General features: G+C 41.4%; 4 protein-coding genes across 4 annotated transcripts in view; 1 reads left to right on the plus strand and 3 right to left on the minus strand.

The window, feature by feature from the left end:
* Nucleotides 1-1,925: 1,925 nt before the first annotated feature.
* On the minus strand, nt 1,926-3,277 carry LOC125766144 (acyl-coenzyme A diphosphatase NUDT19-like). Its single transcript, XM_049431829.1, has 3 exons — nt 3,055-3,277; nt 2,438-2,983; nt 1,926-2,374 (listed from the first exon to the last, which is right to left on the minus strand). Exons 1-3 carry the CDS (start codon nt 3,154-3,156, stop codon nt 1,946-1,948), a joined length of 1,077 nt encoding a protein of 358 aa, XP_049287786.1. The 5' UTR covers nt 3,157-3,277; the 3' UTR covers nt 1,926-1,945.
* Nucleotides 3,278-3,294: 17 nt separating this feature from the next.
* Nucleotides 3,295-4,692, plus strand: LOC125766143 (acyl-coenzyme A diphosphatase NUDT19-like). The gene is made up of 3 exons (XM_049431828.1): nt 3,295-3,553; nt 3,606-4,154; nt 4,218-4,692. Exons 1-3 carry the CDS (start codon nt 3,455-3,457, stop codon nt 4,644-4,646), a joined length of 1,077 nt encoding a protein of 358 aa, XP_049287785.1. The 5' UTR covers nt 3,295-3,454; the 3' UTR covers nt 4,647-4,692.
* LOC125766142 (acyl-coenzyme A diphosphatase NUDT19-like) lies at nt 4,683-6,100 on the minus strand. Its single transcript, XM_049431827.1, has 3 exons — nt 5,932-6,100; nt 5,295-5,852; nt 4,683-5,220 (listed from the first exon to the last, which is right to left on the minus strand). The coding sequence occupies exons 1-3, from the start codon at nt 6,028-6,030 to the stop codon at nt 4,795-4,797; spliced, it is 1,083 nt and encodes a 360-aa protein (XP_049287784.1). The 5' UTR covers nt 6,031-6,100; the 3' UTR covers nt 4,683-4,794.
* An 860-nt stretch (nt 6,101-6,960) lies between these two features.
* The window catches only part of LOC125766112 (protein naked cuticle homolog), a 47,530-nt gene continuing 38,297 nt past the window's right edge, over nt 6,961-16,193 (minus strand). The window contains exons 4-7 of the mRNA XM_049431765.1: nt 12,212-12,316; nt 11,006-12,138; nt 10,496-10,903; nt 6,961-10,404 (exon numbers count right to left, since the gene is read on the minus strand). Coding sequence (XP_049287722.1) covers nt 9,528-10,404; nt 10,496-10,903; nt 11,006-12,138; nt 12,212-12,316 — 2,523 coding nt within the window. The 3' untranslated portion in view covers nt 6,961-9,527. The remainder of the gene's footprint in view (nt 10,405-10,495; nt 10,904-11,005; nt 12,139-12,211; nt 12,317-16,193) is intronic.

Below are 16,193 nucleotides of genomic sequence, written 5' to 3' on the forward strand. Positions count from 1 at the left end.
TCGGCGCGTCTTCCACGAAACGGTTGACAAAGGAAAGTCGACTAGTGAGGAAACGGATGATGTAATCCGTTGCGATGAAAGCAACACCATCGTGTGTGAACAAACGAACAGTAGCGAAGCAGCAACTATCGCTGCCCTAGAGCAAAAAATCAAGCGACTAGAGCTTGAAAAGAAATTGTTCCTGCTGGAGAAACAAATGGCGGACACACCCCAGCATCCATCACCAATGGAGGCATTGAAGTACGTCGAAGCCGTTATACCGAAATTCACCGGAGATGGTGAAGAAGACATCAGTCAGTGGTTTCGTACGCTGGAAGAATCTTTTGTGATGATGAATGTTAAAGATTCTCACCAATTACTCTTATCACGACGACTATTGGGAGGTACTGCAGCCTTATTGGCACAAACTATAAGTTGCCAGAATTATGCAGAACTAAAAAATGCCCTTGAAAACGCTTTCGATAATAAACCGACGACCGAATACATCTACAAAAAGCTAAGAGGTCGACGGTTGAATGCTGACGAAACGACTTTTCGGTACCTACTGGAAATGCAAAATATCGCGGGAAAAGCGTCAATTCCAGAGAGTGAACTCGTCCATATCATCATCGATGGAATTGGCGATCCAGTAAACACGGCATTCATGCGTTTTATTGCCAACACCATAGACGCATTAAAACCCTTGCTTAAGGAGTATGAGAAGATGCGAACGCTAGGTCCTCTCACACCAGCAGCAACATCAAACCAGCAACCAACTACGAATAAGCATCCAAATACGAGCCAGCAGCCAAATACGAGTCAGCATCCTAGATGTCTAAACTGTCGTAAATTCGGACATTTGGAAAAAGATTGCCGTTTGCCGATTAGACCACCTGGATCCTGTTTCCGTTGTCACAAGACGGATCATGTTTATCAAAATTGTCCGCAGCGTAACCAGCAAATTGCTGCTATGTCCTGCTACGAAGAGCCCGAAGCAGACATGGAATACATTTGTAATCTGAACGCCCAGCAAGAGGTAAGTGTTGTCCAAAAGAATCAAGATGTAGGGAATAAACCTTTAAAAATATTCTCCCTTCTGGATGACTTTCGTTTGGAAATCACACGTCGTGATAAAGAAATAATGACAATGGCCGCAAAAATTAAAACGCTTGAGGAACAACATCAGGATTATCAACGTCATATTGCTGTTCTAAAGGAATCCCTGTGCGCTAAAGAAGAACATTACAATATGTTGCAATCAGATGTTGAGAAGTTGCGTAATCGATTAGAGGAGAACAATTGTATAATCGAAAAGGAAACACAAGGTACAATTCATACCGTTATGGAAAACAGTGAACTACATACAGAACTTGCCGAACTAAAAGAATTAAAAGATAGGAAGATAAACGTTATGCAACCTAAAATTGATAATTTGAGAGATTTTGCAAAGGAAAAGAATAATCAAATTGATATGGCATGTGCAAGACTCAGTGTATTGCAAGCACACCATAGGAGTTCGGAAGGAGAGTTGACGAGTTTGAAGGATGCAATCAGTGACAAAAAGAAACAAACACGGCAACTGCGCGATCAGCGAGATCGGGCCGTGTCCGATAAATTGAGGAGGAGGTTTGCCCCTCTCCCAGACCGTTGATTTTCCTATGATGAGTTCAATAAGCAATGCAGAAATAGTATTTGAATTGAGGGCAATTCACTAGGCCAGGAAAGGCCGAGCTGTAGACGAACTAAAATTATTAACCCTGATTAGCTTTATATAGATCTTGACGATCATTTTGACATATGTCATTTGAAGAAGGAATAAAGAAATTAAGAACCCTGGTAACACGCGGAAAAACCTCGCTCCGAATATTACCGTAAAAACCGTCCGAAAACCCCTAAAATCCACTTAGTGGTTTACAACATGCATTAACAACACAGTGATACTCCAGAGTTGTGCTATTCCATGTTATCATTTCACCAATTGTCCATTGTTCCCCATAAGATGTAAATGTTCATCTAGTGCTGGTTGATTTTGGTAAAACCCCTTTGCATGCAATTTTCCTACTAGTTCCAATCTATGCAATAAACTGGCGTTTTGTCGAAGCTCTTCCATTGTTTGATGCACGTACTGGTTAGCATTGCTGTGTTCCGTCACGTAATCATAGTTAGCGGGATAAAGGCTGTCCCCTGGTAAAGCCAAAACTACACCATCCGAGGCAGTGAATGCTACGGGGCAGAGAGGTGTAGTGCCTTTCGCGAAACGTTTTGTCCTTGCAAACTCAACCACCTGGTCGATATCTTCCAGATAGCTCAGGCGTTTTAGTTCGTATGCTTGGGGAGGTGAGAGCCAAATACGATCAGCATCGTGCGCTTCGAGCAGGTTCCTTGGAGTATCCCACTAAAAGCACAAAAAACATGTATGTTATGCTTTCCCTATTAATAGTATGCTGTGTATGCTTACAAAGTATTGTTTAACTTCAGTAGATTCCGGTACAACGTCTGGCAGGGTGTCCAATGCAATCAGATAAAATGCCGTCTCGAAACGCTTCTTGTGAAGAATAGTTGGTGTTATCCATGTCGACCATTCATACAAATTCAGGACATCCGGAACGATTTTCATCCGGTCGCATAATTGTCGAAATTGCTCCAATCCTTCGTGAATATTTTTCTGCCAACATATAATGTCAGGCAAATCACACTTGACCACCGTACCGTAACCTGTTCGGTTACTTTCGTCAAAGCGCTTTGCCAACAAGATACCTAATTCTTCAAATGTTTCGCGTATAGCACACAAACGTAGCGATATATTGCGGTCAAGCTGTTGCGGACTATCCGAATCGAATATAAACGACCTAGGTCCAGACACTTCAGTCAATGGTTTCGTTTTAGTTGCTGGTAGCAAAGTGTTCCACGCAAACGCCGAGTCTTGTTTATCGAAAGCTCCACCGGGAAAAACGACCGCATTGGGCATGAATGAAGTTCGCGCAGGACGTTCGAGCACAAGCACCTGGAAATGAAATTATTGCGATAAGTTGGATTACGATTACGATACGACGGTTTCGTTTATTCGGAGTTTACCTTGTAATTGCAATTGATCACATCCGCCCTGCACTTTGATCCGTCACGCGCAAGAACGATTAAGCTTGCTGATTCGCGCCAAAATTTAGCAAATCTACGCATCTTCTCTCAGTGCACGTATGTGAAATGTGACTATCCGCGGCAGATTGTACTAATATTGTTCAAATGTTTACAGAAAGCCTCTCTTTCTGCGATATTCGCCTACCAAAAGCTGCTGCCACAACCTGTTCTGTCCATCTTCTGTCAAACTGAATTCAAAAAAGCAAATGTGCTAGCATTGCGGGCCTTATCTTGGAAATTGTAATTCAGATTACGCGTGACAAAAATAAGTGAAGGGTACCTACCAAAAGAAAGATTAGCATAAATCACATTCTCATCACAAAAGTGCCTTCGTAGCACGATGCGTAAGTACGCAAATTATTGGCGTGACTCAGCATCCGTGATCATAGCGGCTCGGAACAAGAATAACGAGCCAGATGAACATGGATACAATTACAAGGTAAACTTATCGACACACCGGCAGACCTGTATTAATTAAGTTTCATTTTCAGGTGCTTGTATTCAAGCGGACGGAAAACACCAGCTTCCTTCCTAATCATATCGTTTTTCCCGGTGGCTCTTACGATCCACAAGACGATTCTGCAGATTGGCTAAGATTGTTTGACGAACAAAGCATATCACATGAAGCTTTGCAATCAGTGTGTGCAATATCCGGTCCACGACCTTACATTTTCTGCACAACGGATGGCGATTTGCTCGACCGTAACATATCCGTCAGACTGTGTGCCCTAAGGGAGTGTTTCGAAGAGCTAGGTGTACTGTTGGTGGCAAACAAGCACAACCGAGATGGCTACAGTGTTGCACAGAGTGGATTAGACGTGCGTAGCTGGCAGACGGATGTCCACGATGGTAGGAAAAAACTACATGAGCTATATGAGCAACTGCAGGAAACGCCTGATCTGTGGGGTCTCTATGAGTGGTCCACTTGGATAACACCAACACATTTCCGACGCAAGCGTTTCGAAACAGCTTTCTTCCTGGCGGCACTGGACGAAATTCCTCCCGTTTATCCCGAGACGCACGAGGTGGAAGAATATATGGTTCGCATGCGTCATATAATAGTTTGATCATTTGTACTGCATACACCGCTTTCTTCTTTTCAGTGGCAATCACCAAAGAGTTTACTTTCTGCCCATTCGGAAGGAAATCTATGGCTGGCACCACCACAGTCATACGAACTACATCGTTTAAGTCACGTAAACGATATCGATGTGCTTGTACGGTTTGCTGCAGCAAGAAATCGTTTAGGTTCGACCGCGTTCTGTCCCGTTGCCTATAATGCTTCTGACGGGTTTATCGGTGTACTTCCGGGAGATGATCTCTATCCGGAGAATTTCGATTTTATCACCGATAATGAGGAGATGAACAAATATGGTGAACTAACAATGCAGGAACTAGCTGATACGGCACGTAATCTGCACCGGGTAGAGCATCGTGGTCTACACACCCAAACGTACCTGCATAGTGGCCCCACGTTGGATCGACATCTGCACGTGCTGGGATACAATGGAGGGCAACTTTCAAAACTGTGATATTGAATACTGCAAAGGGCAATAAAGCTTATGGGAATGGTTAGAAGGTGTTTTTCATTCTATTGTTTAGTACAAACCATTTTTCGTGTCTGCCTTTGTTAATGTACCCGTCAGATAATTCTTCTTCCTTCGCTGTTAGTCACAAGGTTTAGAAATGTTTAAAGAAATCATTTTCTCCCTGTAAGTGCAGGTGATCATCCAGGGGATGAATATTAAGAAAGAATGCTTGATGATGTAAATCCTTGTGCTCTACACGGTGCAGCCTTTTCGACTGCTTGCGTATCACTTCCTGCGTTAGGTCTCCGTACTTGTCGAGGTCCGGATTGTCCGAGATGTAGTCGTACCTGGATGGGTACAAATCATCCCCTGGCAACACGAATATTACTCCATCTGCAGCATTATATTGCACAGGGCAGAGCAAAGTTGACCCCTTCCGGTTGCGCTTGGCTGCGAAACGGGCCAACTGGTCTATATCATGCACATAGCTAAGCCTCGTCAGCTCATAAGTTTGCGGTGGTGCTAGCCATATTTTTTCCTCGCGATGTGCTTGCAACAAAGAGGCCGGTGTATCCCACTAAAAACAAGAGATATGCAGCTCAGTGTGTGTTATGTGTACGATGATTAAGCAAAAAATGTCGTAATACATACGTAATATTCCTGTACTTCGTGTCGTTCCGGGTGTATGTCTGGCATTTCATCTAAAATTGCTAAATAGAATGCCGTTTCAAACCGCCGCTTTCGGAACATGGCCGGTGTTAACCAGCACGACCATTCATAGAGATTAAACACATCCGGCATGGTGCCGAGCGCAGTATGTAATTCCTGAAACAATGCGTCTCCATTATGTATCTTTTGCTGCCACAGTTCTACATCAAACGACTTCTGCCATTTGCTGTAATGAAGTTCCTGTTTCTGCTTCAGTTCATTAACCACAAGCAATACACCGAGCTCTTCGAAGGCTTCACGTAATGCACACAGCCGTAGCGATATGTTACGATCGAGCAAATCTGTACTCTCCGTGTGAAATATGTATGGTCTCGATCCGTCCACTTCGGTAAGGCTTTTCAAGGCGCTGTCAGGTATGTTTCTATTGCGAAAGAACGATTCCCATTGCAGTGAGGCATCTTGTTTGTCGAATCCTCCACCGGGAAAAACTATACTGTTCGGCATGAAGGCCATTTTGGCAGTCCGTTTGAATACGAGCACCTGAAAAAAAACCAGAACATTTAATAAGCACATATCTTGCCCATTACTCTCCGTATCAACCAAAGAAATAAAAACATACCTTGTAATTATACTTCTCCTGGTGCATGGTCGAACGATCTCTTGCTAATATGAGCAGAGACGCCGAATCGCGCCAATATTTCGCAAACTTTCGGATCATTTTGCCACCGGCACACAGCTGATTGCGAAATGGAATAGTTACATGACGTTTGTTTACATTTTTTCTTTACAACGAATACAAAACAAACCTCGTACGTCATGGATCAGCTGACAGTGGGAAGTTGTTTACGATTATGAAACAGTTTATCCGGCGCATAGGATCCTAGCTGCCGGTCCCCATGACTTCCTAGACATGTGTCGAATTCTTTACAGAAAAAGTAAGTCTCTGATTATGGGAATTAAGACAAAAGTTTAACTTAACATAGGAGGATACATCCTTACTCGCTTAATAGTAGAAGAAGAACTGGAAGCTGGATTGGTCAAAATCATCAAAGAAAGAAGAGTTTGGATTAAGAGTTAATTTAAACAACTTTCATTGTAAAATTGTAATTGCTCGATAATAATCCATTGCCTTTGTTAAACTTGAGCTCCAATAGTTGATGCAATGATTCTCATCGGAATGCAGTAGATCTTACTGAATATATAGAGCTTTGAAGGTCTGATGGACTGAAACATCTACACGGAGCCATACTACTGAACGATCACTTTCTACGGTTACTGTTTCCAGGAAATGGGTACAAATCATTTCATATTTTATTTGAACATGTTATCAATGAGCTCTAAATCTCTTACTATGAACTCTCCTTTCATTTCGACCCTGATTTTTGTGACTCAAAAGCTTCTATTGCTATGCTCACTTAATCCCTTCCCTAACTTCTCAAAATAGTACGACAATATAGCATCTACTCCTCTGTATTCCGTAGTCTTAGTATTCAACTTTCTTGCGAGAAGAGATACCAAGTGATGAAGAGGTATCAAATGAATAAAACTGAAGAACAGTCGATAACAGTACAATTTAATATTGGTATTTCACTAAACAACTTACCCTTTTGAAATGTGTGATATGTTGTACAAAGTATTCAATTGGAGATATTTATTTAACTGTATTCTCGTTATATTTATCTTGAATATGACCGTATCTATGGGTTTAATGATACAATGGAACACAATTTTCGTGTCAGTTTCACACTTGTGTAAACCTGTGTTATGTGATCATTGTTAGAAAATTTAGCTTGAAGAACTTTAGTGTCATGAGAAATAAAAGAAAGAGCAGCAATAGTGTCTGCCGTTCTTAGTGAGAAATATCGTAATAAATTAACCTTATAACCTAACAATCGTACAAGCGCATAGACATTCTCACTCTTTCTGACCCGGATATTGTGTAGTAGAAACTAAAGCTTGTTTGAAATATAGTAGAACCGAGAAAGTTTAAGGTAAGAGGGTAATAGTATAAAGTGGTGGTAATTCGTACTTGTACTTGTATGCTATTTCCTTTCGCGCTTTTAATAATACTTTTATTAAACACCTAATCCGGGTTTTTTTACCAACCAAAAGCTTTTTCAATGAACGAGAAGCTCGGCATAAGCTGTAGTACTATATATTAATCAGAAAACGCATGAAAAGCGTTCACAAGCCAAGCCAACACTAGCACACAACAGTTTCCTTCAATAGCGTCAAATTCCTTTTCACTTGAGAAGCCCTTGGTGTATCCGTGGATGCGTTTCTTTCTCGTTTAAAAACATTTATCTCAAAACAAAGTATTTATGTTCGTATGCATCTGCTTTCTGATTTGTTGCACAAAAAGGTTTTTTAATGTGTTTGTTTCCCTATTGACTTTTGCTGCAAAATTTTGAAAGTAATAAAATCAAACCTCAAAAATAAAACTAAAAATTTGAATCAATTTAGAACTTGTAATAATGTTTTAAGGCTTAGACTGTACCTGATCGCATATATCTGCACAAAATGATTATGTGTAATTTTACTTATCATTTTGCATTGTAATATATCTTTCCTTTACCTACTGTACATCTCCTACATAACCGAAACCGTTCATAATTTTGTGTTTAATGCTACAATGAAATTTCGTTCCACTTAATTTTATGTCATACAGTAATGATTTTGATTAGAACCAAAGAAAAAAAAACAATTAATTTTTGCTTTCGTTGGACACCCACCGTCGAAATAGTTGCAAAATGGCCATGTATAGTTTTAGTAAAACCGGACAGCATATCTTTTCTCTCCGTATACTTATATGCAGAGCTTTTTCTATTCACATTATATTTCTATTATTTTTTTCAAAGTCCTTCACTTCCACCCAATAATCCTCATAAACTTCTTTTAAACATTTAAAAACAAAGGGAGATAAAGTATTGAACAAACGTATCGAAATACATAAAAAGAAAAACATTCATTATTACGATTTAATAACATGAAATCAGTCTTGTAAGTTTCGTGTTCTTTTTCCGTCGCGTGTCTTCAATCGATTTGTCTACCGATTGGATTAGGTTTCACTTGTGTATTATTTATTTACACTTTTGTTCAATGAAAATGTCAAGACCGTGGTTTCGTTTAAAATAGAAACCAATTGAAGGATGAGAGAAAGATAAGTAATACGAGATGTTAACAAGGTAATACAATTGTGATAAAATCATGGATGCGAGCATCTGAGAAAGATGGAAAAGTGTGGTACATATATTCTTGAAGCATCTTCTAGCATGTAATGAATATGATATTAGAGCGTTTTGCCTCGATTTTGTTATAAAACTTCGTACCTTTGTAATGCGTTGTAAGATGTTTGTTACTGTTTGCTTTAATTTCATTCTATAGCTGTCTCTACCTAGGTTTCGATGATTTGGTTCCAACTAACAAAATAAATAGTAACTAACACTAGCTAATGATTAGTAGCTTAATACTTATTTTTTCCCGCACATATAGGTGAATTCTTTGCCCAACGATTCACTTTATTTATTCCCGTTTTTCAGCGCCTCCGCAAGTAACCAATAACCAATATCGTACATTGTAAGCCCTATTCTTTTACTGTGCAACATCATATACATTTTTTCTTATCTGTCCCCCTTTTTTACAATAAGCTCTTGCGTGGATCATCAGTTCAAATTAGCAATGCAGTGAAAATTGTTATCATGATCATCTCCGAAGACTGATCCACCGCGCAGAAGATAGTACCATACAACTCGCATAAATTAATTTATACACATCAGTTGGCAAAGGTGTTAGTGTTCGCTGTTTCGTTAGGTTTTGTAATATGATGTACATCACGAAATGGATAGAAAACTACCAGTCTCGATCTTTTCTATATTCTGGGCACAGACGCAGAGTGTTGTTTCGACAGTATAATGACTCGAATAAAACTTAAACAGTGTGAGATTCGTAAGTACACAAAAGAGAGAAACAGCTAAATGAGATGAAATGAATGCTTGAGAGTGGTTAAAAGCGAAGCTAGAAGCAACAGAACCAACCCGCCGAAGAACGGTGGCAGCGTCCAGCAGATGGTGCGGCTATGATGGTAGTGGTAAGCATCGATCACGGAGGTGGTGGAGGTTCTTCGAGTGATAACCAGGGACCACCAACTTTCGCCATCGCCGTAGGGGCTGACGCTATAGGAGAAGGTTCCAGCTGTAAACGTCCGTACCACCAGCATCAAGATTCATCAGGATCATTTTCGAAATGATGATAGTGATGATGGATGTGCTCATGCACGTATCGGTGGACGGCCGTTGTCGAGGCGGCCGATGCAGAAGAGACAGAATGTGCTCCACCGCTGCCACAGTGCCGTGATTCCTGTGCATGCTGCTGATGATGATGCTGATGGTGCTGCGGAGATTGTGGCTGCGAGCGTGACTGCTGATGCGGATGGCGATAATGGTGTTTTCCTGTGGCCATAGTTGATTGCTGCTGAGACTCGTCTTCACCATCATCGGACATGCGAATTAGATTTTCGCATTCACTCGGCTCAGCATTGACCGGTACAGAACCGTACTGTAGTTGTACCAGCTGAGCATCTCCATTAGGAGTGGATTGTTTAGTTACCGTCGCAGTTGGAGCTGATTTCTCAACGCCCATTTCAACACCTGGTGTGGTCTGTTGTCGCGAGGAGCTGTGCTGATGGTGTGTTTTGATATTCTTTTTAGTCGCGGAAGCAATCAAAGATTCTTTGTTGTACACCTTTTTCGGCGTTACAACCGCTATTTCCGCAATGTCTTCACTGATTTTCAGATTTTCCAGCAGTAAAAGATTGCTTGGCGTCAGTTCTTCTTTGCTCTTAGAACGCTTCAGCGGTCTACCGATGACTGTGCGCGTGGGTTGCGTTTCATCTGTAAGTTTGACCTTTGGAAGGATCTTGGGACTACGATGATCAAGCCATTGTTCGACCTGATTGATTGAACGTGTTAGCTTCTGCTCGGCCGAGAGATTCGGGTACTGTTGGTTGAGTAGGGCCGTGCTAAGCTTTACGGGCGCAGGATGTTGTGTAGATCGAACTGCACCAACAGCAGCTGCTAAACGATGATGTTCCTTCCTGCTAGACGGGGATCGGAATAAAAAGCATGCATTAGACAACCAAAATTCGCGGCTATTGGCAACTTCCGCAAACCAAGCGCAATACAAACCTCTTTATTTTGGAATGATGGAAATGTTGCTGTAGTAACCGGTTTGGTGTACTGGTAGCAAGTACTGGAACAGCTCCGTTAATAGCCGCCGTCGTGTGTGCAGCTGCCAACTGCATACTTGAAGCATTGCCTCCTCCATTAGCCGCAGCACAGATTGTTTTGTGAAGGTAGGAATCATAACCGCAGAGATTTGTTTCATGTCCAGCAATCGTAAATAGAGCAGTTGTTGTTGTGCTGGTGGTGGCAGCTTGTGTTCCACCGAGTTCGGCTGCAACAGCAGCTCCGTTATTTGCCGCCATCAATGCTGCTGCTGTCGGATGGTGATAGTTGAAGAACACCTGATCCCCAACACGGGAAGCAATCGTGTGCGAACGGTGGCGATGTTTCGGTGAACTTTCTATCGCTTTCCTGGTTGTGAAAAAAGAGAACGAGATAGAATAAAGTCAAAATGCTTGCATTTGGTATACAGGTAAGAGATGCACCTGAGATCGATCATAGGTGCTTACTAACCGATTTGGTTGAAAACAGAGACTATTCTTCACCATACTTTCGCGTATGATCTCGATCAGTTCCCTCCGGCACAATGAGCTTTTCCAGCATTCTTCTTGAGCGGCTGCCATACGGCCTATTACATTTTCGTAGCAGTTTTCGTTCCCCACGGACAAACTACGTGCTCTCGGGCGTCTTTGAAAGTCTTCCGCCATCATCTTCGCGGCGACGGCAGTTTTCCGAGATGATCGCGTTTTTCGTACAAGCTTACGTTTGGCACGGCCAGCCATTATTGCGGACGGTGGCGTTGGAATTACGACCGTTTCCAATGTCGACAACGTTGGAATTAAAGTTGTTGTTGGACCATCAATACAATCACGACAAATAAGTGCCGCTGTCGATGCGGTCGACTGATTCAATGCGGCTGATACTGGAAGCGAAGAAACTGTTGTCTGAATGCTGGTATTATGGGATGTAGATTGTTGGTGTTGCTGCTGCTGCTGAAGATTGCAGCACTTTAGGTTGTTAATGCTTTCGTAAATATTTTCGTTTGTTTTGCTCTTGTTTGCATTTGAAGCATTATTGAGGACGTTCTTTCCCAACCCAGTTGCTGCTCCGGATGTCACCGCACTAAAATTGTTATGGTATGCTTCCACCAGTAGCTGACCGACCGCCGGTGTACTATCAGGGCTGTTGCTTAGCTCAACTAAGCGCTTCACTTGGCAATCACCTGCTAGAGCGGTTGCCTTTGTCAGATTCGATTCTTTTAACTTTCCAGAATTTCCGTTCGGATGATGGTGATGATGATGATGCTGCTGCTGGTGCTGTTGATTCGACGGGGCAGTTTGATTGTTATTGGTCATCTGACCATTGTTTACGGCAGTTGCGGTGGCTGCTGTTCGATTGCGAAGCAGTCGTGGACAATTTTCCGACGTATCGCTGCCATCATCATCGGAGATAAGTTTCCGCGAGCGGTATCGCCTTCGGGGCGTGACTATGGCTTTCTTCACGGCGGCCGATGCTGGTTTTGTAGTGGCCGTTTTACCGTCCGGAGACACGGTCAGACGAACGTTAATTGTTTTGCTACCATAGTGAGGAACTACTACCGATTTGCCTATTGATTCATAAATTGTCGACACTATTCCAGCAATGTCCTACAAAGCAAATGAAAGATAATTATATTAAAACATGTTCAAAATGGTTTTAGCGATCATTAAATACTCCTACATCTTTGGTTATTTTCCCATGACCATCCAGATCGTAGAGAGTGAAGGAAAACTGTAGTGGTTGTGGCTTCTTTCCATCTTCCAGTGACACATCGCACGTGAACTCCTGCATTACAAAAAAAAGATTTAAAAAATATAATTTATTTTTGCTTTTTCCGAATAATAACTATTTAATATCATTTCTTTATCATTGCAACATTCACACGTAAAGCAACCCGATCGATGGACTTCTCATGCGCTCTACTGATACCGAAATCAAACCATAAAGATTGCGGGACAATTTTCGTAAACAAGGCGCCACGTTGATTGACAAGTTCATAACCCTTTCCGGACCACACACTTGTGTGCATCACCCCATCCATTGGACGGACGTGTATAACGGTAGTCTTTGTTAGATTTAGTTTGATCCGGAACGAACAAGTAGAGGCGCCTTTCTCACTTCTTCCTTTAGTTGCAGATCAGTAGCAGGGGCAAGGTCGTTCGGAAGTTATTTTTTATGTGTGTTTTGTTTATTTGCATTTGATTTGTTCGTAAAATTTTCGCGAAGAAATGGTACTCTAGCGGCGTCGGTAAAGACCGCGTGGTATTCTTTTTCATCCTCTTGCTACGACTTCAAGTACTGTCTGGATGTCAGATAAGATAAGGGCCTTTAGTCTGTGTTTGACATGCCCGTATTACATGGAACCGTGTAGATAGGCGAATAACAAAACTATGACTGTATCTGTGGCCATTAGAAATAATAGGTTATTGTTGGCGGCGATTACAGAGATATAGCCGTTCGAGGTTATTTGCTGGTATTCACATGCAATGTATTGATCTGTTAATTATCGTCGAATATCAAAATACAGGCAATGGATGATAAACAAAATAACTCGTTCAACTCATTTACAAAACGAAACGCATGTGGGACACACAGTCCTGAACTCCCTCTCTCCCTCTCTCTCTTACTCTTGCCAATGACCTATAATAAGGTCATTCCGGCCATTTCTGCCATACTAGACTTATTGTTATCACGTAGCCGGATATTCGATGCTTGCTACGGGTCTCGGTCCGACGGTCCGAATGAGATTTGATATCAGGTCTTGTCGTGTGAAATCGGCGTCGTTTATCACATACACTACCGGTCCACCCTGAAGTATACCTTTCTAAAATCAACTCTTGGAGCAATAGATAAAACAACACACGAGAGCGGGTGGAAAACGTTACAACTTCTAGTAACTACCAGCTCCCAATGCTCCTTAACAGTGTTTTACCAATTACTAAAGCAACAAATAAATTTGTTTTAAACTTTTATGACAAATTACTATTTCCATTCAAATAGCGCAAATGCAGCTTTTGTTGAAGCGGTGCTACATAAGTTTCAAATTTCGATCGTTTCGCCCGTATCTGAGCATTTCGGAAGATTGGTCTGGGAAGATAAATAGAACAGTACTTCAATTAAAGCAACAAAAACAAAAACAGATTGAGGACGGATCGAGTAGTAATCCATCTTCATACATTTTTTTATTGCCACTATTGCAGCTCACAATCATTTATGCACTAAAGATGTGAGATGTGAGTAGTGAGTGAGTTACGAATCTTTCAAAAAATAGTAAAACATTCGAACCATTATAGCTACTCTATTACTATGTTTCAACTGAAAAGAGTGATTATCCATTTGGAAAGGGAAGAGGCTTAAAAAACTGACCTAGGCGGGCATATATCAATAATGAAATTCAGATTAAAAAATTTTGAAATTCAAATTACTGCACACCTGTAAGATCGCCATTTTCAATTAGCACCGAATGTCGCACGCTATTGGTGTATTAATTCATTAATGTTGGTATACTATTGTATCGTTTGGTCTACTAATTGATCCTGAATCTCAGACACGAACAGCATTTTTATGTCAAAAACAAACCCTTTCCTGCATTCAATCGGACCTCAAAAAGAATAACAGACCATTTCTCAAGACGATGTCCTTCGTATTTGTAATGAACCCATCTTCGTGTCTCGAATATCCTATTTGTGTACAGCAATCCTTCGATTCATAATGGCTCCACGAGGTAAACAGGAGGAAGATGATGGGTGCAGCCTCTCCTTTACGGCTTGGTGAAGAAGTGCGTGGCGCTTTATGGACTTTTATAATCGTTTCAACAGGCAACGTATGCTAAGTTGTGTAGAAGCCTATTTGCCTCATTATTATGCGTGCTCTTTTTTCTTGTTCGACACACATTATCGTGCTATGTTGATCAACATTAGAGACCGTTTGATGAGAAACAGCCAAATGTCATCACCATCGTACGTTTTTGGGCGTCTTTCGGCTCTCCTGCCTTAGATGTAAGGAATGTTGTGAAACTAGTTTTTAATATTATTAGATAGTTTTTTTTATAGATCTAAAATGTTGACAATGATATTCTTTTAATCATTCAAGGTTACAAACATTAGATCTATCGGTGTTATCTCATAACCTGTTGTAAGTTCAACATGTGGAAGCCTAAGAATGTGTACATTTTCAAGTAATAAAAAATATATATCAGAGGACGGATTTTATAATTGTTACATTACCACCAAAACGGTTCTTCTTCATCTGTAGTAGGGCCAGTCTACGAGAGGGCCAAAAGTCGTGGTCGCTTTTGCTTATAACCTTTGAAAAACATTTGCAAATTTATCAATAAAAACAAATCTTTCCAACTTATTCTTTGTTCACCCATTTAAGGCAAGTACTGTTGTTGGCTCTGGTCACGATTGAACGAGAAGCGAATCAAGCGCGAAAAAAATGATAATAATAACAATAATAAATTCTCAAAGCGTGCCGCCCCTATCGGACCGCTCGTTGACGGATTGTATTATTCACATGCACGTTAAGAAAGCTAAACATTCTACGATGGCGGCATCATGCACTCGGAGAGTCGGTCTATTCCACGATCGTTCAATTTTCCATTTGTTTGTATTTATCAATGAACAAACCGCGACATCGTTTGCTCCTGCCTTGCCACCTTGTAAACGAACTTCAAGCTGCTTTCGAGCCATTTGAGTGGGTTTGCCGGGAGCGCTGGTGCTAGGCGGGTTTTTTAATTTTTGTGATTTGTAGACACAAGATTTCACGTTTCATCACTGCAGTAATAAAATTAATCAAAATTTGGAATTGGCAAAAAACCGGAAATATCACCAATTAACAGGTGATTTCAGTAGTAATTTGCAAAATAAAATTATTTTTTGAATGTTTAAAAACCGACTGCAATCATCGTGTGATAGATGGAAAGAATCTTTTTTATAATAAAAAATCAACGTACTATAGGTATACGTTTTATTTTAATTTTAATTCAAAAAGGTCACTGTAATGTTGTATGAAGTTTATTTTCTTAAGCGACCCTGAAATGAAAATAAATAAATCAAAACTTCAACGAGTTCGAACCGATTAGCCATTCCTCTTCTTGTCTGAAATTCTTTTCCTCAAGCCGACGGAAAAGGGAGAAACTCGCGAGATATTGGATCGTCGTCATGGTCGGCGGCTTCCTTTTGTACCTCCTATTCGAAACGCTCTTCCAACATGCTTCCCTTCATCCATGCTGAACAGCCTTCAGTCTCGGTTCGTTCACGTTTTGATCGGCGACTTCAAGCATTTCAACCAAAACCGGATCGTTCGCTTGCATTCCCATTCCCCACCACATCGTCGGCCGCGGTATTTCGCGTCCCGCATGGTGGCAACCACCGTATTATCAGTTAGCATTAAGAGCCGAGTGTCGGGGCGGTAACTTTCACAGACACAACGGTCCTGATAACAGCCGCCGTTGTCATATGCTTCTGAAGCACCGCCGTTGTCAAATGCGACCGGGCTTCCACCGCTTCATGGTTTGTTCATGGTCGTGATGATGAACGCATAAGCGGCAGTTGTACGACAGATGAATTGGTTGCTGTCTTGCTCTCGTGGTACCAAATCATACAGCAGTTGGTTCTCTCCACAGGTTCCGACCTCTGTTTACGTGGAGGCATTTATCGTG

The sequence above is a fragment of the Anopheles funestus genome, chromosome 2RL, assembly GCF_943734845.2.
Source record: "Anopheles funestus chromosome 2RL, idAnoFuneDA-416_04, whole genome shotgun sequence".
Lineage (NCBI taxonomy): Eukaryota > Metazoa > Arthropoda > Insecta > Diptera > Culicidae > Anopheles > Anopheles funestus.

Coding starts and splice junctions, on each gene's coding strand:
- LOC125766144 (XM_049431829.1), bottom strand. CDS start 3,156: ATGCGTAGATTTGCTAAATTTTGGCGCGAATCAGCAAGCTTAATCGTT. Junction 2,984..3,054: donor TGATCAATTGCAATTACAAG/GTAAACTCCGAA, acceptor TTTCATTTCCAG/GTGCTTGTGCTCGAACGTCC. Junction 2,375..2,437: donor CTGAAGTTAAACAATACTTT/GTAAGCATACAC, acceptor TTGTGCTTTTAG/TGGGATACTCCAAGGAACCT.
- LOC125766143 (XM_049431828.1), top strand. CDS start 3,455: ATGCGTAAGTACGCAAATTATTGGCGTGACTCAGCATCCGTGATCATA. Junction 3,554..3,605: donor AACATGGATACAATTACAAG/GTAAACTTATCG, acceptor TTTCATTTTCAG/GTGCTTGTATTCAAGCGGAC. Junction 4,155..4,217: donor ACGAGGTGGAAGAATATATG/GTTCGCATGCGT, acceptor TCTTCTTTTCAG/TGGCAATCACCAAAGAGTTT.
- LOC125766142 (XM_049431827.1), bottom strand. CDS start 6,030: ATGATCCGAAAGTTTGCGAAATATTGGCGCGATTCGGCGTCTCTGCTC. Junction 5,853..5,931: donor AGGAGAAGTATAATTACAAG/GTATGTTTTTAT, acceptor GTTTTTTTTCAG/GTGCTCGTATTCAAACGGAC. Junction 5,221..5,294: donor ACGAAGTACAGGAATATTAC/GTATGTATTACG, acceptor TCTTGTTTTTAG/TGGGATACACCGGCCTCTTT.